Source organism: Leptosomus discolor, chromosome 10, assembly GCF_034619465.1.
Source record: "Leptosomus discolor isolate bLepDis1 chromosome 10, bLepDis1.hap2, whole genome shotgun sequence".
In the NCBI taxonomy this organism is placed as follows: domain Eukaryota; kingdom Metazoa; phylum Chordata; class Aves; order Leptosomiformes; family Leptosomidae; genus Leptosomus; species Leptosomus discolor.
In genome coordinates, this window is record NC_141400.1 from 12,048,416 (window position 1) to 12,073,725 (window position 25,310).

General features: G+C 47.2%; 1 protein-coding gene across 1 annotated transcript in view; it reads left to right on the forward strand.

The window, feature by feature from the left end:
• LOC147414798 (uncharacterized) overlaps positions 1 to 25,310 on the forward strand; it is a 57,332-nt gene that overhangs the window by 2,449 nt on the left and 29,573 nt on the right. Inside the window, exons 2-5 of the mRNA XM_086470838.1 lie at positions 11,128 to 11,171; positions 15,298 to 15,377; positions 16,830 to 16,842; positions 17,048 to 17,158. Coding sequence (XP_086326964.1) covers positions 11,128 to 11,171; positions 15,298 to 15,377; positions 16,830 to 16,842; positions 17,048 to 17,158 — 248 coding nt within the window. The remainder of the gene's footprint in view (positions 1 to 11,127; positions 11,172 to 15,297; positions 15,378 to 16,829; positions 16,843 to 17,047; positions 17,159 to 25,310) is intronic.

The following is a 25,310-nucleotide window of genomic DNA, read 5'->3' on the forward strand; positions in this document are numbered from 1 at the left end:
TGTGGGTTTTCTCAGGATGTGTCACCTTGTCAGAGCAGTGTGTTCCTCCAAACACATCAGCTGGAGGAGTAGAGAAAAATGAGTCAGGCAGCTCTGCCAGCCGTGCTGTGTGACTCGCTGAGCACGGTGCCCGTTGTGGAGAAATGGAGAGGACAGGCAGGCCCCAAAGCAGGTGCTGGTATGGGATGTCTTCCCTTTGGTTGCCTTGTTGGGTGATGGCCACCACATGCTGTGTAGGACAGAAGACCTCTGTAATTGCTGTAGGTGTCTTCTCCTGGCTTCTGGAAGGCACTTGGAGGGAAAATCGATGCCACAAAAGGAATGTGGGGAAGGGGAGTGGGTAAGGAGGGAAGCTGAACCTGCAGATCTGCCTCTAGCTGGATGAGCAGGAAGATGTGATTCTCCTTCCGCAGAATGAATGTCTGCATCATCTTTTGACCAAATCTGAGTGTGTTCAAGTTAATTTTTTTTCAATGGTAAGGTGTTGCAAAGGAATAAAAAATTGCCTTGCAGGGGAATGACAAATTTGGGAACCTACCTACTTCCTTGTGATGGCCCATCCACAACAGGCTGGAGGAGCACTTGTTGTACCAGGGCTAGAATTTCCTTACTGTGAAGACTTGGTGTACATAGAAAAGCCACCATGCCCTGGGGAAATTGCAACAGAGTCACTAGTCAAAAGCATTCAAAGATCCCAAACCAGACCCAGATGATCATGAATCACAGCTTAGAAACCGCAAACGGTTCTTCAGCCTCTTCAGAATAATGGCATTTACAAACAGGCTCATTTGGGGTGGTTCACATTTTCCAGCCTTCTTCCAAACTCGAGAGAGAGAATGGGCAAAAGCAAAAGCAGAGCTCCTCTTGCAGTCCCAGCCCCTGGGAACTGGGGTGATAACAGGGAGACATTGCAACACTTGTCACAAGCTCATGCTTGCTGGTGGTGCTGGGGCTGTATGGGAGCTCCTCTGCTGGGAAGTGCAGGTGTGACTCCTCTGCCCCATCCCAACACTGTCCCAACCCCTGCTGCCAAGAAGTGTGTGGCCAAGACCTGCACCATGGCCCTGTGCTGGTGGCATCCCTGAGCCTCGGTCTCTTGGTGGAGGTTGTGGGGACCTTTCCTTGGAACACAAGAAGGGAAGGCACCTTTTGGGGACCTGTGGGAGGATCCTCAGGACAATTAGCAAGGTAGGATGGGAGTTTGCTGCTGCCCTGCGATGGGTGGGATGGATGAAGTTTGGAGAAAGGCTGATGCAAATGTGAAGCCCAGGAGTGTCACAAAAGACATTTCCCAAGATGATTAAAGCTCTCTTGGATCCAAAGTGCTGCTTGTGTTGGATTTAAAGGCTAAAAATCCCTAGAACTCTGTTAGCTGCTGCGTTTGCCAGCCCTGGAGCTTGCAAGTGTTCCCAGGACCTCGCCTATAGTATCCAAGATGGTTTTAAAAGCAGTTGGTGCAGAAAGCACAGAAGAGCAAGTCCCATGCAGCAGTGTGCCCATGGAGAGCAGGAGGTTGTCTGTGCATGCAGGACCCTGCAAGGAGATCTGCAAGTCACCTGGAGGAAGGGGGATGGTGCAGCTGGATCCATTCAGGCATGGGAGACAGACCAAGCCATTTTGCATCAGCAAAGTGAGAGCTAGCCAGTGTGAATTGATCAGCTGCTCTTGTATCCAGGAGATACTGCTCAAACTCTGTTTTTTCCTGCAGAAAAAAACCCCTAACTATAAATTGGTCCGTAGTGATTTTTGCCTTGGATTCTTTCCCATTAATGCTGAGAAAGCTATTTTGTTGCTCTGGGTGCATGGAAGATATTGAACACTGGCAGTTTAGGAAAAGGGATCCTGTGAGTACCGCTGTGAAAACATCACTTTTCTCCAGCTGTAGGAGAGTCTTTGGAGCCCAAGACAGTGTATCAATGTGTTTTCTCTTCTGTCCTGGAAATGTTGCCCCTGGGGCCTCTGGTTTCTGGGGAGGGGGCTGAACATAGCTACAAGGGAAAATGAACAAATGATCGTTTCTACTTTTACTAAAGCTTCTGTTTGCTATCCTTCAGCATGGGCAGCGTGTCCATGGTAGCGACCTTTGGAAATCCGCAGGCATAGGCAGCTTTGCCTGAGAATGGGTATTGCTGACAACAGCGTGTGAAGACAAAGGCATCACATAAATCATAGTTTGTTGGGTTGTTCAGAAAAGGCCGTGCCTGAATGCCAATCAAATGGTTCCTGAGGAGGATGTGTGTGCTGGGGACAGGGGATGTGTTTGTAAGGATTACTGTTGAAATTGGCTGCAGTGCAATTGCACAGCTCCCTGATGTGGGGGTGAGTTCTGAGCCCAGCTCCTGGCCCATTTGCCTGTGCTTTACCACCACTGCAGTGACACCAAACCTCACAGACTCAGCCCACGGAAACCTTTCCCTCATCTGCTATGGTTTACTGGGTGATGGCATGTGGCTGGTGTGAATACCTCTGGGCTGTGGTCAACAGCGGTGGCCTCAGGGCTTTGTCCCTTGCAGATGGGACAGCTGATGCCACCCAGGAGTGATCCTGGATCAGGAACAGTGCAGGGGGTGCTGGCTCCTGGCAAGACTTTCACCCCTGATTACTTGTGCCCCTGTCCTTGGCTCCCTTGTGGGATCTCCATGGGATGCAGAGGCAGTGGGAGCACATGGGGTTGGTCGCCCAGGAGCTGAAACATGGAGCTGTGCTCTTCTTGCTTTCCATGGCATTGTTGGAGAAAAAGCATAGTTTTTCCACTCCTACAGAAAATGCCAAAAGCAAAGAATTCCTTCATAAAATTGCTTCTTTATTAAATCCTATCTGCCTCCCGCCTCCACATCTGACTGCCCCTGCAGCTGCCAGAGAGATCCAGGGCAGAGTGATTAAGCACTGTGGCTGATATTTGGACAAACACGGTTTTCAATCTCCTCCACCAAGGCACTCCCCCTTTCTCTAAACTAGAAGCAGCACCCCCTGCCCGCTCCCTCTTTCTCACAGTCGAACAGGATGGGAAGCATACGGTATGCGCCTTCCTTTTGGGGTCACAGACTCCTGGAGGATGATCTGGTCTAATCTGACCTGCTGCATAGCTCAGGCCAGCTCTGTCCCTGCTCCCAAGGACCACATGTCCCTTGTCCAGGGCTGGACCTTGCTCTGAAGTGTGTGTGTGGTAACTTAAAAGAAGCTCTGCTATTAACCCCTCTTGATAAGGATCCTGGATCTCTGTTGCCTTGTCCTGTTTGGATAAAAGATCCTGTCTGCCTGCAGCTAGTGTTGCCTTTAGGTCCCCTTTCCCCCAGGTGAGTTTGAAGTGATTACATCTGAAAACTGACTCTTTAGAAAGGTGGACGAAGTCCAAATGAACTCTGGGCACACTGGTCTGGCTGCAGAGCTGGTGCAAGGACGTGAAGAATTGGCCAAGTCACTGGGAGAAGACAGAGCCAGAGCCCTCCCAGAGCTACATGGCAAGAGTGGGAGGCAGCAGGGACAAGCTGCAGGAAGGGTTATCCTAACTGGGTAGTACGAAAAAAACATTCACCATGAGGGTTGCCAAACACTGTTGCTGGACCAAAAAGGCTGTGGAGTCCTCAACCTTGCAGAGGTTGATAATGTGACTGAATGAGCTGATATTTTCCACAGAAGCTTTCAGGAACCAGCAGAGAAGCAACAGCCTGTCCCCTCTGTGGTCCTTAACTGACCCGATGTCACCAAGACTAGGAGATTTTTTTAGTGGAGGTCTGAAATGCAAAATATGTTCATATTTTTTCTTAATTTCTTGAAAACATTTTGTCATTTTTTTTTGTCAAGTTTTTATACTTCCCATTGCTTTGTAAGCCAGTTGATAAACAACAACAACAAAAAATTGCAAGTTACTTTCATTTGAACCCCAGAAATATTTGGCATTTTTATCTACTCCTGTGAGTTCCATTGGCAGTGCTAATGGCTATTGATATATGGCTTGCTCCCTGGCCGAGGACTCAGAAAAACACTATTGTACTTCTGATTTCAATTAAATATGTGGCTAGAGGAGGCTGAAACTCTTAGACCCATCTCACTGTACCATTTTGGACAATTACAGAAGACAAGGCTTTTCCAGCAGAGAGTTCTCAGCTTGCTTGCCTCCATGGGAAAAAATGGCTATTAAAAAAAAAATAGAAAGGTGCAGAAAGGAAGAGAAAAGTAATGCAAACTATGAAATAAGGGTTTCATGCCTGACAACATTTCTTCTTCCTGCTAGCTATGGAGAGATTTTAAAATGAGTAGTGCACTTTTTCACAGACTGATAGAAATGAGATTCTGAGAGGAAAAAGAAAAAAGGAGTGGACATGGGCTAGAGCTGGTGATAATGTTTCTGTTGCTGGACTCTGATCCTGAACATGCCGAAAAAGGGAGAGAAAAGCTCAGCAGAGGTTATAAGCACTGGCTGTGTTTCCAGGGATGGCTTTTCCTTGAAGCTGCACTGCCACGAGGCGCCATGAGACCCATGATCAGAAGTTCATTCGTAAATTTGCACTTTATTCTTGACGAGCTCTTACCCTGCCAGCATCTAGTGCTACTGCTGGTTGCTTTAGCCACCATAAACATGCGCTTATCATTGTGTTAGTTGTTCGTATCTGCTCTCTGGTGTGGAAAAGCAATACTCCCTGACTGTACCTGTGTGTCAGGAAGTAAAATCTCCCCAAATATGATAAATGATGTAAAATCTCCCCAGATATGATAAATGATGTAAAATCTCCCCAATCTGTCTGATTAAAGTCTCCTGAAGCTGATAAATAGTGGTTAAATACTGCTGATAAACTTTAGCTAACTGCTGTTGAACCTTGGGTTGGGCTGAGATTAGATAAGGCCCAATTGCTGCTTTTCCTGATGACTGCTCAAGCTCAAAGACAGAGGCTGAAACTTTAAGACAGCTAAAATAGGGACACCGTGATGCTTTGGGCCGTAGCTGATGTTTATTGTCCCTACAAAACTGTGCTTTGTTTTGAGTGCTGAAAGCTGCTCCCAGGACACAGACACAGGGTACTGGGGGAAAGATGCTGGGGTATAAGAGTAACAGCACGGGCAGCCCTGCCATGAAAAGCGATGCTGTGGGCATTGTTGGCGGCTCGCTGTGCTTTCAGCTTTGGTCAATAGCCTTGATTAAAGAAGGATTTTGTCTTTGATTAGGGAGCCTTTGAACAGAGTGGCTAAACATTTCCTTTCGATCAAGGGTTTCCCTTTGATTTCTGCATGTAATCAGCTCCCTATGTCCCTCGGTGAGCTTTGCACTTGAATTGCTTCCCTATTAAATGTGACATTATTTTTGATTCCTTGTACGTTTTCAGCCTGGTTGTGAAAGCAAGGTGCTTTGCAGTGACAGCGCTGTCTTCAGCCCATCGGGGGTATGAGGAACAGTCCTTTTGCTCTGGTAATGGAGATGAAATAACCCACTGCTGAACCTCCTTTTCCCAAGCAGCTTTTAGCTTGGTTTTTTCCTTCTACATGAGGAATTGGCTGCCAAAGCCTGTGGCTGCTGCCTGCAGTATGCTTTTCCTTCTTATTCGTATTCATCCCTGCCAAGATCCTCTTTTCTTCATTCCTTCCTGTTTTCTGAGCTTCTGGAAGCCCCTCGCTCAAAGTTTCAAGCCCCACTTAGCAAGAAACTTGGTTTTCCTGTTAAAAAACCAGCTGAGGTTCCCACGTTATGCTGTGGTTTCTGTAGAAAATACTCAGAGATGTTGCATCCTGAATTTTTCCCTCTGTGTTTTTTGGAAGAAGAAATCCAGCCTGCTTCCAAGCTCAAGGCAGCCCCACAGTGCCTGAACTTGGGGCAGCTCTCCTGCAGTGCTGAGATGCTTGCCAGGAGCAGACAGTGACAGGCATGCTGGTGGTAGCCAATGATGCTGATCACGCTGTCCTGCATCTGCTTGTTTAGCTGAGACATCCCTGAGGTTTGTGCTTTGCTGTTCCTCTGCTCAGGCAGAACTGCAGAGCTGCCTAGTGGCCAGAGGTCATGCTCTCCCTAAGCATCTGCCAATGTTACGCGGAGGGTGATCAGACACTACTGACAAGGGGCTGGGCAACCCAGGGTGCAGCACAGCAGGGAAGGTGTATCAGGTGCCCGTGTCCCTGAGCCCAAATATCTGTGCTGCCAACTCACGGTGTCAGTGTCTTGCCCAGTTGGGGCCTCAGATCCAGACACCTCTCCCTGGTCATCTCCATGGAGGTATGGACATGGATCAGGCACAGATGCAGCTGCCACAGGTCCCTTTTACTCTGGGAACTCGCTGGGACTGTCACCTGTTGCCTTATTTTTGTATTTTGTGCCCTGCTAATTGATGTCCTTTCACTGGATCTGGCGTTTTTGTGGTTAGAAACAGCCTTTCTCACTGGATCTGGGCTCTGCTGTTTCCAGGACCCTATAAATTCAGCTTTCAGCCATACAGAGCCCTGGGATTTTTATGGACATGGAACAAAGATGCATAAATGATAATTAAAGACTCTACAGAAACACTCAGTGCTGGCCAGAAGCGTAAGTCATAAATAATTATCATGATGCCCAGCTTTGCATTTATGATGCTGTGTTATTATAAACTAGAACTAATATTATGAGACTTAGCAGTGGACTGGAGAAGTAAAAACTTGGAGGAGGTGCCTGTGTCCCTTGAGAGGACAGGGTGCTGGACTAGATGACCCTGTGCTCTCAGGGATACTGCTTTTATGCTCTTCCGTTGTATTAATATTGAAATCAGGGATTAAAACACCGATGACACCTAGGAGCTTTACTGCATATATGTTATTGGGATGTAGGTCTTGCTCTGATAGAAGTGTCAGGATCTCCCATGCACTTGGACCCAAGGAGCACGTAATGTTTTGCCACGTTAGTGCACTTGACATCATCTATGTGTGTTCCTTGCTGAAAAGCAGGGGAAACGTTTTCAAACAAAATTGTTCTGACATCCCTCAGACTTCCAAAGGCGAGCGTGGGGCTGGCCTCATCTGTGCCCCCAGTCAGAGGAGCCCTGGAGGGAGCTGGGAACCAGGTTAGAGAACCCCTGCTCTCCTTTGTAGCCACCTCACAGCAGTCCAGAGGAGTGTCATGAGCCCATCTGGGCTTAGTATGCCAAGGGATTGCCCCTTGCCCACCCTCACTGGCACCAGGGGCTCCCGCACAGCCCTCCCCACAGGCCCAGCACCACCAACGCGTGTGATCTTGTGCCAAGTGTTGCAATGTCTCCCTGTTATCACCCCAGTTCCCAGGGGCTGGGACTGCAAGAGGAGCTCTGCTTTTGCTTTTGCCCATTCTCTCTCAGGTTTGGAAGAAGGCTGGAAAATGTGAACCACCCCAAATGAGCCTGTTTGTAAATGCCATTATTCTGAAGAGGCTGAAGAACCGTTTGCGGTTTCTAAGCTGTGATTCATGATCATCTGGGTCTGGTTTGGGATCTTTGAATGCTTTTGACTAGTGACTGTTGCAATTTCCCCAGGGCATGGGGGACCATGCTGCTTTTTGCCTCTCTCCAGACTTCAAAACCTTCAAGGCCCTGACAAAAGTAAATCCTAGCCCTCTTCTGAGGACTCTGGCAGGTTTTTGCTGCACAGATCCTGCCCTGGCTGGAGAGGAATTGCAGGCACCAACTTCAGCGTGTCCCACTGGCTTCCCTCCCATCCCATTTTCCATTTTGCTTTGTGGCTGCTGCACGCAGCGTGCTCCTCTCGGTGCAATGCAGTGAGACCCACCAAGGTGAGACCCCGCAGCTCCCTGCTGCTGCTGCTCTGCTTGTTGGCTGGAGATATACTCTGCCCTTCTGTGGACAGAAGCCCATGGTGAACCCATCCAGTTTTGTCCGGTATTTCACCCACAAGTGGCACAGCAGGGAGAGAACACTGATGGCCCAGCACTGGACCTGGGAGCCTCCAACTCCCACCAAAAAATGTGGAGCACCTGGCCTGGCCCTGGAAGAAATATTCAGCCAGAGATCCCTGGTTCCTTCTTGGCGATGATGTATGAACTGGTAAATTCAACGGTTCATAGACTGGTGGCTAAAACGAGCCCCTGGCAGAGCAGGAAAGGCTTGCCGCTTGAGGGACATCTGCTTAGGGTGTGGGTCACGTTTCCACTCCTTACAGAAGAATTTGAACTAAAAAATTTGGTGCATCCCCACCCCCATCCCACTGGAAGAAGAACAGCTGCCAAACGCCGTTAATGTTCAAAGCCCTTGGTTAGGAAGAACACTAAGGGACAACACAGGAAGCCAGAAAGCAGCTCTGTAGCTAAAATAACTACTGTGAGGTGCTGTGATAATGGGGCAAGACCAGAGGACAAATTGCCAGAGTGACACTCCCTGCCTGCCTGCAAGGATGGACCCCATGGTGGGAAGGCTCGGGCAGAGGAGTGGGAACATCCCAGAGCACAGGTAGCTGGGACTGGGCCTCTTCGCAGAACCTCCCTGCACACCGGGGTTAGGCTGTCATGAGCAAGTCCCACAGACACGGCAAACTAAAGGGAACTTCAGCTTCACATCTAAGTGCTCTGCTCTTTCCCACACATGCTGTGAGACAGGGTTGAGGTTTTTTATGCAGGCATAGAAAAAGAGAGCTGCTTTGAGATGGTTTATTCAGACCCTGCAACTGGTGTTGAGAGGAAGCTGAGCTCTCCCATGTGCAAAGAGCAAGGCTAAGGCAGGAGCAGGCTGGAAGGGAATTAGCTCCATCTGGGCCAAATTCTCATCAGAGAGGGGGAGGAGGATGAGGCTTGCAGAAAGACAACCAATTTTTCTCCTTGGAAATAAAAAGCTTCTGGCATCACCTGCTGCTTATCTTGCTGCAGTGACATGTAGTTTCTTTCCAGGCCTAAAGAGCACAACCCTGACTCCAATAGGGGCTCAATTGCTATTAATTCTGTTAATTGAATTTGGTTCTCCTGTGCCACTTAGCACTCTGACTGAAGGAGGGAAACTGAAAAGAAAAAGACTGGGAAACAAGCTCAGCTGACCCAAGGCACACAGCTCCTCCTGATAGTATAAATATGTGCCCCTGTGCATCTGGAGGGAAGCTGGTTGGCTTGGGCAGGTGGTAGTGGGACTGGGGTGAGAAGTGCCTTGGGTGCTGTACTGGAAAGAGGCAGATCCTGCCTGGGCTTTGAGGGATCTGCTGGCTGAACATGAGTTCTTAAATTAAGTTCAGTTCCAGGTAATGATGAGACTTGGGGTAGCAGGGGACTAAGTGTGCTCTTAAGGATTGCCCTGCTTTTGTAGGGCTTTATTTGAAAGCTGGTATGTGATCTACGATAGTATTTTTTGTTTTAAAACCACGTGTTTGGGGGGTGTGGGCAGCAAAGGCGATTTTTGAATAGGTGGTTCCCCTCCAGGGTGGACCTCTCTCAGGTGTCTCAGAGGAACAAGCTCTCCTGTCAGAGGTGTGCCTACATCTGCCTTTGCTCATGGGCAGGCAGGTTTTTGGTGTGAGGCAGGCTTATGAGCAGCCTTCCTGTGCTGGCACCTACACTGGTTTTTGTGCTCACCAATAACTCCTACAGCAAGAGACCCAGAGTGGGCTCTTTAGAAGCAGGTCACTTTGTCCCTTTTTGTGTTGGTAGTATTTCTGCCAGAAAAGGATTTTGAGAAGGGGCTTTGTGGGTGATGGGCTCCATTCTCTCTTTGCAAACCAGCTATATGAAATCTCTATAGTTTTTGGAGTTTTTATTCCTTCTTGGTCACATCCAGAGGCTGGCTGCAATCTCTGGCTGCACATTAGACGGTTGGGTAACACGGAAAGATCTGGATGCTGTCTTCCTGATTTCTGGAGTGAGACCTGCATGTCAATTAAATCCTTGGGCACCCTTCCCATGGAGTCAGGGTGGTGTCGTGCTGCTGTGCTATGTGCGAACTGACCATGGATGTATCAGATGGTGGTTGATTTTTTTGAGAGTTCCTTGGCTTTTAGTTTTTCCCCTTTGCATGCTCCAGTGAGCTGATGATCATTGCCAGGCTGCGGAAGAGGCAGAGTCGGGTGTGTTTGGGGGAGTGCTGCCAAATAACAGCACGGAAAGGTCTTGTAGCAAAGCCTAGATTGGAGATCTGAGGTGAGTCAGAGGTTTAATTTAATTAGTTCTAAAATTAGAGTAGAATATCTGTCAGGGGAAGGCAGGGCAGGAGGAAGGAAGATTTGGGGGTATGCTTTATAAGTAAGAATTGAGTAGCACAGGCTGGTGCTGTTTATACAGACTGATAGCAGTGTCCTGTGGCCTTTAATATATCTAATAAGCATGTTTTATGCACAAATTACTGTGCACAGCTCAGTATTGCCTTTCATTGTATAACTTAGGCTAGTCAATTAATTTCTAGGTTTGCTTCCACATAAGAATGATACTCTTTTCTTTTGTCTTTTTTCTCTTTACAGTTTCTACAGAAAAGAATATTGCCTTTTAACATGTGCATATTATCTAGTACCTGGCACAATGGCACCAGGGCTTGTAGTGACTGTTTCAGGGTAAATAATCAGTAATAATTGTAGTTCGTACATAAAGAATATGCCAACACACTTATTTCTGGATATCTTCTCTTTAACTTCATTTTGTAAATTGGTTTAAGTATCCATCCTAGTGAATCCTTCGGCGTCTCTTTTGCCTCTCAAAGATGACAAAGGTTAATGACCTGTTGGTCAAAGAATGAAGTAAGATGTGACCTAAAGATCTTGGTGGCCAGTTAATGGAAAAGCAAATTTGGGCTTGAAAATGGCTTAGGAAGTAGATTTCTTGGGGAGAGGGATTCCACTTTCCAACCACTTTTAACTAAAAGAGCAAGTTAAAGGCATATAAGTTTGGGAACATCATAAAGAATCCACCCATCCATTGAGAAACTTCTGGTAGTGAACGTCAAGGGCCTTCCCAGTCCCTGAGGGCCCCAGAGTCCTGCTTGGTGGCTTTGCTCCATATTTTGATTCTGGTTTGGACAATGCTACAAATACTGCCTGGAGGAGTTTGTAAGGGTTTGTGAGGATGTTGCATCACTATAGGGTGAAGCTAAACCCCACAACCATTATCTAAAGGCATTTTGGGTCTGTGGGCATGCAGTGCACTTGCAGTACCCAAATGCACATCTAATCATGGTGTATGAATAGGGTGGGATAGTCTTCTTGCTCTTTCCCAAGGTGTTTCTAAGCAGCTTGGGTTCCTCTTCATGCCTAAAAACGTGGTGAGAGGTTCAGGAGGCAATAGATGATGGCAATGCTCAAGAAAGATATCAAAGAAAAAAGGATTTCAGTTAGGGAGGAAGACACAAGCACACCCAGAAACTGTTCCTTGCCATATCTTAGCACAGGTACCTGTCTCTTCCTCCTTGCCTTGAAGCACAGTCTTGGCATACGGTGTTCAATACCGTGCTACACTGCTGGTCATGGCTAGACAGCAGGTCATGCAGCAGCTCAGTGTCTGTCCCACAAAACCACACAGAAAGGGGGTACGAGCAGCTAAGAATATGATACAGAATTACAGCTGCTTTTGGAGTCTTGCATGTGGGATACAATTCATGAGCTGGGAGGGTGCACTGGGGCCCCGGCAGGAGGGATGGGGGCTGGGTGTCAGCAGGTGGCACTGTCTGCTATGAGCCAGCCCCATGCTCTCCCTGCACCTTGGGGTGCTCCTGGGGGAGCCACACCTCTGCCACCCCTCCCTGGGGCATGTTTGCAACCACATTGTAGGGGCAGATGTGACATCCCTTGCGTAGGTGTGCGAATCTGGCTTTTTAAGGTGCTACTGTGACTTAAGGTCTGTGCTTAGCAATAAATTTAAGGCACATTATAAGTACTATTTTAAACAGGTATTTGGAGTTATTCTTGATGCTAAGAAAAGCCTTCCCTTGGGATGGCATTGTATATGTAAAAGAAGTAAGGCTTCTACCCCCGCTGTCTCTAATAACTGCAGTTAGAGAATTACATTTTATCTGCCTGAATTCTCCTGCCACTTAAGTGAGACACTGGACTGATTTCAGCTTTTTCCAGTATTGATCTGATGTTGCAGAGTGTTTAAAGGCTGTCTCTCCATCCAAAAGGCTTTGGGATCCCTACATCTTCACAGGGTTTCTTTGGGACTTCAGTTAGCGCTGAGCTACAGCCATTGGAAAGGATGAGAAAATGAATGAGCACTTCCTTGTAAACCCTGCAATTGTGGGTTCTCCCTGCCACTGGAGAAGCGGCAGAGGAGTGGGAGTTTCACTCTGGGTCAGTGGTGTTGCAAAAGCAGAGACTTTCACTCGCATGCTCTGAGGAACCCTGGGGACAGAAATTGCTGCTGAAGTGAGAGAGCTGGGAGCAACCTCCCAGCCCTGTCTGGTCTGTCCCAGGGTGTCATGGGAAGAGCAGGAGCACTCCTGCAGCCCAAGCGGTCCCTTCTCCTGAGTGGGTAGTTTCATCTGTGTAAAGGTTATAATAAATGCAGCCATGACTGATGATGAGGTCTGGTGTGCAACCCCTTCTTGTGCATGTGTGCACCCTGCTTTCCTTCTCTACAGCCTCCCATCTCTGTCTGTTAAGGATCAGGGTGTTTTCTTCCCTCTTCCTGAGCACATCTGGATGCCCTTGCATGGGAGCTCTGCCCACATGCCTGCTGGGTGAGGGAGGAGTGCAGCCTGTGTCTTCAACAAACAGTCATTTTGAGTGACAAAACAATTTTTTGGCTGGTTACACCTTGGAGGTACGTGATGGACCTGGTGAACATGGGTGCTGTGCAAGTCCTGGCTGATGTAAAGGACAGCTGAGGGGGAGCATTGCTCCTGGTGACATGTGTCCCACCCTAGAATGAGCTGCCACCATGCTGGTGTGACACATGCTGACTTCCTGCAGTCTCCTGATTGAAGGCCAGCTCCCTTTCCAGCCCCCTAACCTTACTAATGCCTCAGAGGGTTGTGGTGTTCCCTAAACCAAGCTCTGCCCAAGCTGGAGGAAATAAGTGTGGTTTCAAGTGCAGAATGAGCTGGGATATTCTGCCCAAATTTTTAGCAAAAGCTAAGCACTGCCAGTAGCTCATGTTGTGTTTTGGCTTTGTCTAGCTTCAGTCAAGTCAAAGTTTGTCCCTGTACTCTGGTACCGTCCTTACTGTCCTCTGCTTTTCATTGCAAGATGTAGGACTTTTATGGGCCTGTTAAAACTTATTGTCTGTGTGTTCCTCACTCTCCAGCTGGTCCTAGTTGCTGTGTGTCAGTGGCCTGTTCAGTTTTGCTTGTTTCAGCTAATTTTCCTTCCAGGTCACTGACTGATGATAAATGAGTGCTCAAGAAGCCAAGTCATATGGGGCATAGAGAAAAACAAAGGTTGACTTGTTAGAGTGGTGTAGGGGAAAGGGACCTGTGAGCCCTGGTAGGCAGCAGGATGACCATGAGCCAGCAATGTGCCCTGGTGGCCAAGAAGGCCAATGGCATCCTGGGGTGTACTAGAAGGGGTGTGGTCAGTAGGTCGAGAGACGTTCTCCTCCCCCTCTCCTCTAACCTGGTGAGACCGCATCTGGAATAGTATGTCCAGTTCTGGGTCCCTCAGTTCAAGAAGGACAGGGAACTGTTTGAAAGAGCCCAGCGCAGAGCCACAAAGGTGATTAAGGGGGGGGGGGGGTGTACCATCTCCCTCATGATGAAAGGTGAGGGAGCTGGGTCTCTTTAGCTTGGAGAAGAGGAGACTGAGGGGTGACCTCATTAATGTTTATAAATAGGTAAAGGGCAAGTGTCAGGAGGATGGAGATGGGCTCTTCTTGATGTCCAATGATAGGACAAGGGACAACAGGTGCAAGCTGGAGCACAGGAGGTTCCACATAAACATAAGGGAAAACTTTTTCACTGTAAGGGTGACAGAGCACTGGCACAGGCTGCCCAGAGGTTGTGGAGTCTCCTTCTCTGGCGACATTCAAGACCTGCCTGGACGTGTTCCTGTGTGACCTACTCTAGATGGTCCTTCTCTGGCAGGGGGGGTTGGACAAGGTGATCTTTTGAAGTCCCTTCCAACCTTGGTGATTTGGTGGCTGTGACTGTTTCTGTAGCATTTCCACTGTCTAAGGTGTACTGTGTATGTGCCTCTGATGGCCCCAGCTTGGTGCTGCAAGTCAAGTGCAGTCAGCTGGGAGTCAGCTAGGGATGGTCTTGGGAGAGGTACTTAACTCTCTCCTTCTCCCTGATGAGGAGACAGATAAAAATAAAGGTGCTCAACTCCCTCTGAGGGTGGTGAGAGATTAATTGGTTAATGTTCATGAAGTGCTTTGAAGTTGAAATAGGGCAGATGAGTGCTAACCTGGATTGCAAAAGCTAGATGTGTCATGTGGAGGTAAAGGCTGTGCTGAGGAGGCATTGTGAGCTTTAAACCCTCTGTCCTTCAGATGTCAGGCACCTCACAGGTTGACCCATGCTCAGAGGCAGTCAAACACAGGGATTAGAGAGAATGGCAATTGCAACACTGAGACCTTTCCCAGCCCATTAAGTTCTGGGCCAGCCTTCACCCCTGCTTGCAGGGGTGGCCTGTCATGCTGCAGCCCAAGTGGCTCTTGCTGTAGTGGTGGCAGCATTGTGTCCTCCTCATACTTGGGACAAAACTGTGTTGCTAAGAAAGGCTGGCACGTTTTGTGATGAGTGAAATCTGGTTCCTGGTTCAGCATAGGGGAAACCAGAGTTAGAGGGTGTTGAGCAACATGGGCTCCCTGCTGGGGAGGAGCGTGAGAACTAGTGCACCCAAAGCAAGAATGTGTTTGGTGACCTGGGTATAAGCCATGGCAGGTGGGGGTGGTGGTACTGGAGCTGTGTTTAGCCTGGGTGTGTGTCCACCCACTGGTGGTTGCTCAACAGGCTGAAGAAGGAGGAGGCAATGTTTGCTTGGCTGCTCATGGTGCTGGGTGCTTGGTGGGGAGCCCTGGCCACAATGGGATGCCCTGCCCACAGGGAAAGGGGAGCTGCTATGGGGTGGCCAATGCTCTGGGTTTGGGGTAGAGGGCTCCTGGGGTCTGTGTGCTGGCGCTTAGGACAAGCCCTCTGCGTGTCTTGTGTTGTTCTGCATTGTCCATGTACTGCAGGGCATCCACAGCAGAAAGAGGGGCCAAAGACCATTTTCTTTCTGTTGTAGTGGACAGGGCAAGCCACAGCCAATGCTGTCCTGAATGAGACCAGACTTGAAACTTTCCTTCTAGAAGGACAGAGCATGTGGAGGTGGGTGGTGCAGCATTTATCTGCTGCCTCTTGTGGACCCTGTTGTCTACCTCCTATGGCACAAAGTTGCTGGGGGACTGCTGGATGTAGGACCATGCATATCTGGCCTCTGTCATCCCATTTCTCCACTGTTCATGGTCCCTAGCAAGTAGACCACCTCTACAGTCCTTCTGTTTTTGTCCCTCTTGGGATGCAGGGAGAACTGGAGATGGTGCTGGCCTTTAGGTAAGGAAGACTGGGGTTGCAAATGTGGAAGCAGGATGGTGCAGTCAGCTGTGTGAGCCTGGTTTCAAACCAGCAGCAGGAGATGCTCAGAGCTGTGCCTGGCTGTTGGACAGACTGGTCACTTGTGTGCATCCATGCTAGTTTTAGGAACAGCAGAAGTGTTTGTCTTGAACTCTCTTAGTCTTAGTACATGGGATCCCCCTTCTCTGTACTTCATGGGATTGGCTTTTCAAGGTCTGGGGCCAGTGCATGGTACTGGGATGGGTGAAGGTGTGGACCTTCAATGGACATTTGGGACAAAGCGAGGGAAGACCAGACCTAGAGCCATCTGGCCCTGTGGTAGCCCAGAGCTGAGCTGCAGCCCTGCAGTAATTGGCAGCATCTGGGCAGCCAGAGCCTCTGAAGCAGGTTGGGCTTTGGCAAGCAGATCAAGGGATTTGAGTGGGAGAAGACAAGTAGCCTCCTGGGGAGGAGCAGCCTGTTGGGGAAGGCTGGGGTGGTGAGGTGGAGTCTGGAGGAGGGTGCAGGTATCTTTCACTTTCATTGGCTTCTGCAAACATGGGACTGCAAGCCAGCAGGTGGAACTGCAGACAGCACCGGGGTCCTTGCAGGGAGCCTGCTGTGGTCCCCCTCCTGCCTTCTAAAGCAGGTAGGACTGCTCTGCATGCACCCGCTCCTTGGCTCAGGTTGTGTATGCTGCTTGGTGGCTACCAGTGGCTGCTCTGCACCACTCCTTTCCCCTGGGAAGGATTAAACATTTGCTGTAGCCCATCATCCAAATGCCTTCAAGTGGGGAAGAGCCTGGGAACTGTTTTACAAGGGTCAAACAGATGTAAATAGCTTTTCTACAAAGATTCCTGCTCCACTTCCCCCATCCCAAATGCTGTAGCAGCCCCTGAGGAGGTTTCTTTTTGCTTTGGTTACTGTACCCTGCTGAGGACTCAGCCCACACAGCCAGTTTTGGGCTCTCCAAGGTTTCTTCAAGAAAGCAGCCAAATGTTTGTTTTATGGACACCCGCATAACGCATATGGGTTTTCCAAGGAACAGCCACAGGCGGTGGGGGGAGGGGGGAACTATGAGGAACTCTTCATCTGGGTTGACTCATTCTGTTGCTTCAGATGGGTTTATTATTCATCATGTACCCATTACTGCCTGGGGCCTGCTTAGCTCCATGCTTAAAGTTTTTTTGGTGTTGTTTTTTTTTTTTGCTTGAACCGCATCACTGCAGTGCTGCTGAGCACTTGTTTGTTGTTATAAGTGCCTTCACTCCAGAGCTCTGGGACAAGGCAGGAGATAACTTTTTCCTCCTTTTCTGTAGAAAAGTGTGTTGTTCCTGGACAGCCCTACGCCACCCAGAGAGGGCAACACTTCCCCCCAGCAGGAAAACTGTAGTGCCAAGCTAAATGGCATGCAAATATGGTGGTCTCATTTGTGGGTTCTTCTACCTACAGCTGCAAGCAAAGGGTAAGAGGGGGAGGTTAAAGTTTTGCCTCAGTCCTCTTGTCCTGAGCAGCAATTGACTGGAGATGACTAAAAGAGCGAAATTAATCCTGTTTGAAATTGGGGTTTTCCCATGGAATGACAGCTCTGCTTTCCAGTGCTGTTGTCTTCTGTGAATAAGTGTGTCTACCTGTGTGGGCACTTCATGTTCCCTCTGTAACCTGGACAGCCATCTTCCCTGGAGGTCCATGGTGCCAGCAACAGCAATGCTGTCCAAGAATGTGCTGCTCTGAAACCGGCAGTGCCATTAGGGGAGTCCCACTATGCCTACTTAGAGAAAGTCACAAGAGCCACTTCTTGGGCTTTACTTTTGGTGTCAGCAGGTCCTGTAGAAGCAAAATCTAGTGGTCATGTGCTAGGCCTGGGAGCGGTGGACCTGCAGAGATGATGCTCTTAGGGAGAGCAGGGGGAGAAAGGAGTTAAGGCCTCCAGGGAAGCAGGGACATCTCATCTGCTATGGTGCACCTGAACTATTGGAATTATACTTTTTCAGCTGGGAATTGCTATCACTGAAACCTTCATGTTACAGAAATCTTGCCCAGAAACTCTTGTTCAGCAGGGTGAAATAGCTGTGCAATATAAGCTCTCCCAAACCTCAGTGCTGTTATCGTGGACCTCAGCAGCATATGAGTGTGAGTTTGGGAAGATGACGGGGGACAGTAGACTGAACCCCAGGCTCAGCTCCAGGGAAAGCAAAGTGTCTTACCCTAACCACTGACTCATTTTGTGACCAGTGGCAAATATTTCCTTTCTCCATAGTCCAGCTGATAATAAGCAACAGACAATACTCTCAGGACAGCCTCTTCAGGCTATTGGAAAAATGATTCAGTTGGTGTAAAGCCCCTAGGACGTGGTGGCCAGTTACATAAATGACAGGTCTCTGTATGCTCTAATGGAAGGGCAGTACCTGGGACTCTGGGTGCAGTTAGGTGGAAAGCTGATCAGCTAGCACCTCCCCAGACAGTTGTTATTGCAGGAGGGACAGCTCAGTTCCAAAAAGTAAGTCCTATAACAAGTTGATGAGTAGGGCAGTGGCAAAACCATGCTTTGGGGGGTGTGAGATCCTGGGCTAGGGCAAAGCAGTTTGCAGACAAAGGATAGGCTGCTTATTTTCTTGCCACTAAAATCTTATATCCCTTGCTTGCTGAGTGTACCCTGTTGTCTACAACACAAATGACCCAGTTTGAATGGACTAGTTAAATCTTTGAGCTATGCTGATGAAACAGAACAAAAAAATCTCAGACTGTGCAAAGCATCTTTTCACTTAGGTTCACTTAATTTGTGAAGTGCTGAGGCTAGAAGTGAACAATGAAACTCATGATAGAGAAGTCAAGTTTATGGATGTCCTGAAGTTATTCAAGCATCTTGAGACACTTTCTTTATTCAGGGCAGGGCCATGGACTTTCCTGCATCTCTTTGGTTTCCTCTGTTTTTTGATGCTTTTGAGAGCTGTCTTTAGTCTTGCTTATTAATCCTGTTTGCTGCAGTGGTGTCACTGCCTCTGGCGTGATGAGCTCTCAGTCTAATTTGAAACAAGATGTAACAAGGGAACACAACCCGGAGTGGGAGGCAGAAGGTGTAATGAGATCCTGGGTTTGATAGCCTGCATGTTGCACAACGTGGTGTGTTTGAGCGTCTTGTTTGCAAGCTTTGGGTCCCCTTTTGTAAGGTCTAGGGAACAATATCAACCTGAAGGTCAAGATCAATATGTGAAGAATAATAGTGTTGGTTCCAACTGGCCCTGAACTATTAATTTGCCTGTATTTTTTGGAGATGGAGAAACTCAGAGGTGGACTTTTAGACCTAGTGCCCAAAGGGTTCAGTGGTGATGCCTGTGGGAGAAGTTACCAAAAGAACTTCAAAGATTGCTAGTGCTGTTGAAACAGTAATGCAATATGATGCAAAACTGAACAAAAGCAGCCAAAGCAGGGGGCTGCAGCTCTGGGGAGATTTAAAGGTGAGGAGGGCAATGCACTGGTTTTAATGGGAACACAGGGAGTTAATTAAAGGAAGGATGAGGGATCAGCAAGGATGGGAGCTCATCAGCTGCCTTTAAAATGTAGGACGTAGAAAAACTGGGGGAAATGTGTTGGCATGCATCCCAGGCTGCACCGATTTATTTTTAAACAAGGAATCTATCATTATGAGATGTAAAGACTTAGAGCAGCTGTTCTCTGTGCAGGGATGTGAAAGTCCTTGGGCATCCTGGGAGTGAAGTGAAAGTGGATCTTCCCTCTCTCACTCCTCCTTAATCCTCCACAGTAAAAGTTGATCAGCCCCTCCCTGCTAAAAGTGAAGTGCCAAGTATTTCCCCTAGATTTATTCCTTTTATGATTATCTTCCCTCTGCCCTTGCAACTTGTTCAATACGTCTGCAATTACCCTTGTACTGGGGATTTGGCTATGATAGTGTGACTCATGTGGTTTGACTTCATCAGTTCAAGGCAGCCAGCCAGCCAAAAGGACCTTGTTAGCTTGGACCATGTTTATCTGGAAACATGGGTGGCTTTGGGAGCTGTGTTGCCCTTTTACAAGGGTTTATTTGGCTTCCACACTTCAATTCATAAAGCATCTAAAAGTAGAAGTGAAATTGCAGGAGGAGGAAGAGTAAAGGATCCTTTGCAGGGAGGAAATTGCCAAAATCTCCCTTTAGAGACCTGGCATGGGGAGATCAGTTTTGGGGTCAGATCTGTGCATCTCTTGCCACCTTGGTGCAAGACTGGTTGGAGCTCCGACAAAAGCAAAGTGTGTGGTGGTTGGCTGGCTGTGGAGAGAAGGTGCTCTGCAAGGAGAAGAGACCCTGTCATAGGCTCTGCCTCAGCTCCCAAGTGCCAGTCCATCAGCAGCACATGTGGATGTCAGGGTTCAGCTCTCCCAGGCACCAGGCAAAGGAATTATTTCTACCACATATAAAAAGATTGCAGGGTTTGGCATCTGCTTTGAGGTTCTCACTGCCAGGCTTAGTAAAGAGGCTTAGGAATGCTCAAACCAGTGAAATAAATCTGCTGCATGTCTTATCAAAAATAATGGATAGTAGGCTTCAAAGGAAGAGGAAAATCTTTGTTTTGTAGCCTACTTATGTGTCTGTTCTAACTGAGTCTCAACCTTGTCTCTTTGCACCAGTGTAACAGTCAGTGGGGAAAATAAATAGGAACTGATATGTCTAGGAATAGATCTGGTGAGTGGGTGGGACACCTCCAATGCTGGGGATGCTCTTCAAAGGGAGGAAATGTCCTCTCCACCTGGGCTCCTGCTGAGGGGCAGGGCTGTGGCTCACCAGGATTGCACGCAGCTGCCTGAGGGGGATTTTTGTGGAGCAATTGTGGTAATTAGCAAGCACAAGTTTTTCCACGTACCAAACATTGTCGAGGGCAGTAATTCAGCCCCATGCTTGTTATTGTATTGAGTGTTGGGCAGGAGTGTCCTGGGAATTTGTCACATCCCAAGGGGGGGAGGCCATCAAAGCGTCCTCGACTTGCTGATGTTGGCTTGCCACCCTGAAACAAAGGGCTGATGAAATAGCATTAGCCAAGCTGGTCACTAATGAGGGCAAAAGAACATCTGGAACCAGGATTTGTTTATAGCTCTTTGTTTTGTCATTGTTAGGGAGACAGAAGAGGAAGTGTCACTCAGAATGTAAATCGTGACATCCAAACAAAGGGCTGACATCTGGGTCTGATTTTGGATTTCATGTCCTAGGAATCTCCCGAGGTTTAAAGCCCAAAATTTTAGCCCAAGATGTTGGCAATCCATCCTGTTTTCAGAAGGTTTAGTGTCACTTCAGGACGAAGACAAAGAGCCAGTCCAGATCTCTAGACCAGAACTGGCATATGCTGAGACCTGAGAATGTCCACATCAACTCTGAGAGCCTACACCAGCTTGGGATAACTCTTGTACCCGGTCCTGGATCCGACCATGGTTGGCTGTGGATGCCGAGGGGAATAAACAGGACAAGCACAAAGTAATTCTTCCTGTGATAAAACTTCATGTGGCTTAGGGATTTGCCAGCCAGAGGCTGCATCTCCATCATCGTGTTTAATAGCCGCTGAAGGACCAGTCCATGAATTTGTTTAATTGACTTTTGACTCCCTTGGTGTTTGGCATCCACAACATCCTGGGGCAATGAGTTCCACAATGCAATTAGATTGTATGGGGAGGGGAAAAAATCCCAACTTCCTTTTGTTTGTTTAAACTTACTATATGATAATTTATTTAGTATCCTTTAATTCTAGTGCTATGAGTAATCCTGAGCAATATCTACTGTTCATTTACCCTGGGTCACTCCTGATTTTGTGGACTCTGTCATAACCATACCCCTCCCCAGCCTGTTTTCCACCATAGGAGTTGCTGTGAGTTTAGACAAAAGCCCTTCCTGTTTCTGCTCTTCTCTGTGGCCAGGAGAGGGGCTCTCTGTGCCCTGTGTAGTTCCCTGCATCCCTGTTGTGATGATGATGAGGAAGGCCACGGTGTCACAACTGTGCAGAATGATGCAGTGGAGCAGACCCAGCAGTCATACAGCAGCATGGTAGAAATAATTTGTCTTATCCTCTCTGTTTCTTAACAGTTCCTGTCAAGTGCTAAACCTTTCTGATTGCTGCTCGACAATGAAGTGACATTTATTTGTGACCTTACCCACAATGTCTCCATAATACACCCCCAACAGTGATTGCTAATGTAGAGCTGTAATATGCAGGTGTAGTACAGCTAGCTTTTTCCCTGTCTACATTTTTCAATACTGAAATTTGTCTGCCACTTTCTTGTCCAGCCACTGTGTCATGAGTGACTTATGCTTTTCTCTCAGTTGGCTTGAAGCTTTGAACTCCTCTGAATCATTCCAATTGTCCCTTTGCTAATCGCCTTTTCTGAGTCATTTACAAAAAGCTGAGCTGCAGATGTTCCTGTTGGGTCTCAGCTCCACTGGGAGAGCTGACCTGTTATTACCATTTTCGGTTTTTAACTGTTTTTAACTCAAGGAAGCTGCTCCTTCACTTTATGGTACCCTACATTTTTTCAGAAGTCTTCAGAGGAGGGATCTTGAAATTGGTTCATTAGGAAAATGTTCATTGTGTCAAGCAGTGCCATTGCTTGCCCATGCTTAGGGGGACTCTAATGAACTGGTGAGACAGAACTTCTCCCGCAAATCTGTGATGAGTCTTCTCCAGTTTGCCACTTCTCTGTATTTTGTTACTCTGTTTGTATGAGCTTTACTCCCTTTTCCCCAAAAGTGCAGTATGGAGCTTGAGCTGGGTGATCGCATGTTTGAGCCCCTTCAGTGCTGCTGGAGGGGTTTAATCCCTGACTGTGGCTCTGTGTTAAGATTTATCAGTTTACTGTAAGAGTTAATTTAGCTTTTCTATGGTGTTACCTTCCTTGGAGGCTCCCTTAGCCATGTGATCATGGACTCTTCAATGTGTTTTGGTATTAGTGCCTAAGACTTGGAAATTTCTGCTGAGAATATTTTATTTTGGCACAGTTGCAGATTTTACATTTTAGACTTTGTTTTTACATTTTCATTATTTGGACAGTGCTTCTACTTAGCAAGCCTCATTTTACTGTTAATTGTCCCACTTTGTTAAGCATTCTAGCTTTTATGCTAAATTTTTTTCCACTTAACAGATACACATTTACTCTAATGACTTCTTCAAATGGTCTTCCCACCTCCTGGGTGTGTTTTTTTTCCTTACTGGCTTTTCCTTTTTAATTTTCTTTCAACAAGGGCCTGTGTTTTTAGGCAACTCCCTCTTCAAGTTAAAACTTAGAGTAGCAGGTTTGCAAGGCTACCTTCAAGATTGTCAGTTTTAAGGTGCAAAGAACCGCTGGTGATATACTTGAAATCAAACCCACTAGTTCATGGGTGCTGTTCAGGGCATGTTGAACAAGAGGCTCTCTGCTTCAGAGGTCATAAATTGCTGCTGGAGGGAGCAGTAGCTTCCCATCTTAAATTTAGTCATCTTCCCTCCTGTCAGTTATTCCATCTGTGCATGGAGATGGACATCTTCTGTTGTTTGTGCTTGTATCCTCTTACCCATCACAGCCTCACTCATCTCCCTTAAGGTTTTGCAGTTGTTGCCCTGTCCTGGATGGGTGTGTGATGGAGTAACTCTAATACAATAAAGTCTGGGCATGGGTCTGCAATCCTAGGGACTCTGTGGGACTTGTTGATACAATTAACTTGGTTGTCCTCCTTGATAAGCTCTCATTAATGTATGCATTAATGCCCAGCTTCTTGATGTCCACGTATGCGTTAATGTCCAGCTCTTCCACTGTACAGCCTACCCTCATTCCTGTATAGTTTGTACCCACTCATTACTGTGTCCTGCTGTTTATCTTCCCTCTACCAGGTTTCTGAGGTGCTGGTTATGCTAATAACCCCATCTGAAACCAGGGCATTGCTGTTCACTCACCTTACTTTTTAGACCCTTGATTGGATAGAAATGCATACCTGGTGTCTTGTTCTCTTCTCTCTCTCTGCAGGCCTGAGGAGGATGTCTGCTGGGGCTGTAGTCTGCTGTTTCCTCCCTGACTGTTTTTGGCTTCTTTCCTCCTTTTATTCAAGGATACAATATTTCATGGCTTCTCCACTGGAGACCCCATTTTCCTAAACCCCATGTCTTGTCAAACTGTTGGCTTTCCCACAATATTTAAAGACCTCCTTTATGTTGCAATAGACTTGATCCATTTTCATTTGGATTTGGTACTTGAATCTTTACTGTATAGGCTCTACCTATTCAAGCCAGTCTTCGAGATATTGCGTGCTGAACCTTGCAGTGACTCTGGATTTCATTAAAGGGCACTAGGGGATGCATTTCTGAGCATGTTACTGAGTTGGTCCTGGCCTTTAGCCTGGTAGCTACTAGCTAAATCTTGCCTTCAAGATTGTTCTCTCCATGCTGCATTGGTGGTCACCATGTGGACCACACCATGAGTTCTTCCCCAGCTCAGAGTAGGGGGCAGTCCAGATGTGAGACCACCCTGTTAGCATCCTGCAGGCAATTGATGTTCTGGTCCTCAATTGTCTGTTTCCATTGCACTGACTTTTTCATCCTATTGACAGAATTCACTGTTTTCAGAGGGATATCCCTAGTATCAAAGAACACACCTCCCTCCTCAGACAGTTTTTTGGAGCTGCTGGTCTGTGTGAGTGCTCCCTGGTGTTCTTGAATGTGTTACTGCTACATATCTGGTCCCAGCAGACCTCCAGTTTGGCTGTTCTTGCTACAAGACTTAGCACTTTGAGGTCCATGGGTACCCTTAACAATTTGCAGACTTGAGTGATCTGCCCATGACCAGCCCTAACACACATGCACAAAACTGTCCAGTTGTGTCCATGGAACAAGTCTAATGCAGCTCAAATCCTCAGCATGGGTCTTCTGCTCAGGCCTTGTGATCCCATTAAGATAGATTGGATGGAATAATCATTTCTAAAGGGTCTTCAGATATCCACTAAACAGGGATAGACTGTAAATTATTCCCTTGAACAGTACCATAATCAGGCACAAATACTTAGACTTCTTTTTATAAGATTTTTGCACCTTTTCAAGGCAGTTGCTTTTTTGAGAGGTCCTACAAATATCCAACAAGAAGGTATAGGTATGTCTTCTGTTCCCAAGCAAAACTTAACTCTTTGTCCTATTGCTCAGTGGCAACGTGAGTTCGTGTCCTGTCACTTAGTCACTCAAAATCTGCTCCGTTACATTCTCTCCACAAATTCAGGAACCTTTGTGTAGAATGTGCTGTGAATTCTGGGCAATTCCACTAAATCACATAGTCTAAGCATCCCACACAAGCCTGGAACATAACCCCATGCAATGCAAGTGTTCATTTTGAATGTCTGGGATGTTGCAGTGACCTGCAGTCATTGTTGCAGTGGTTTGCATCATTTAAAAGTGAGATATTTTGATTTTATGTGAAATGCGGAGTATAGGAAAGTTTGAGAACAAAGCAAAACATTATTTGTCCTGAAAATTTAACTCCCCTCAACTCTTTTTCCTTTTTTTTTTTTGCTGGAATTGATAGTGAACAGAAAGTGGGTACTAGCACCACTATAACCATCATGCAGTGTATACATGTTCAGTTAGGAGAAAATATTACAACAAAAGTTGCCCAGGTTTCTTAGTAAATGAGAGACTTGCTATTTGTGGTTAATTAAATCTTGAGCCTGAAGATACGTTCATTATCTTAGATGTCAGTGTAATCTCTGGGAGTGCATCTTCAAAAGCATGTGGGGAAAAAGCCTAGGGCATATGGGTATGGTATTTTTTGGTTTTATGTGATACCATACCTTGAAAAGAAATGATAAATTCCATTTAACAGCTTGCCTTTGTAAACCTGGTGATGGATGAAGCGCTTGGGGTGAGATTTAAACCAGTTAGCTGCAGCCAGAGGATTGTTTTGAGTTAATTCCTATTTTATTCAGAGCAGTGATTTTTTTTT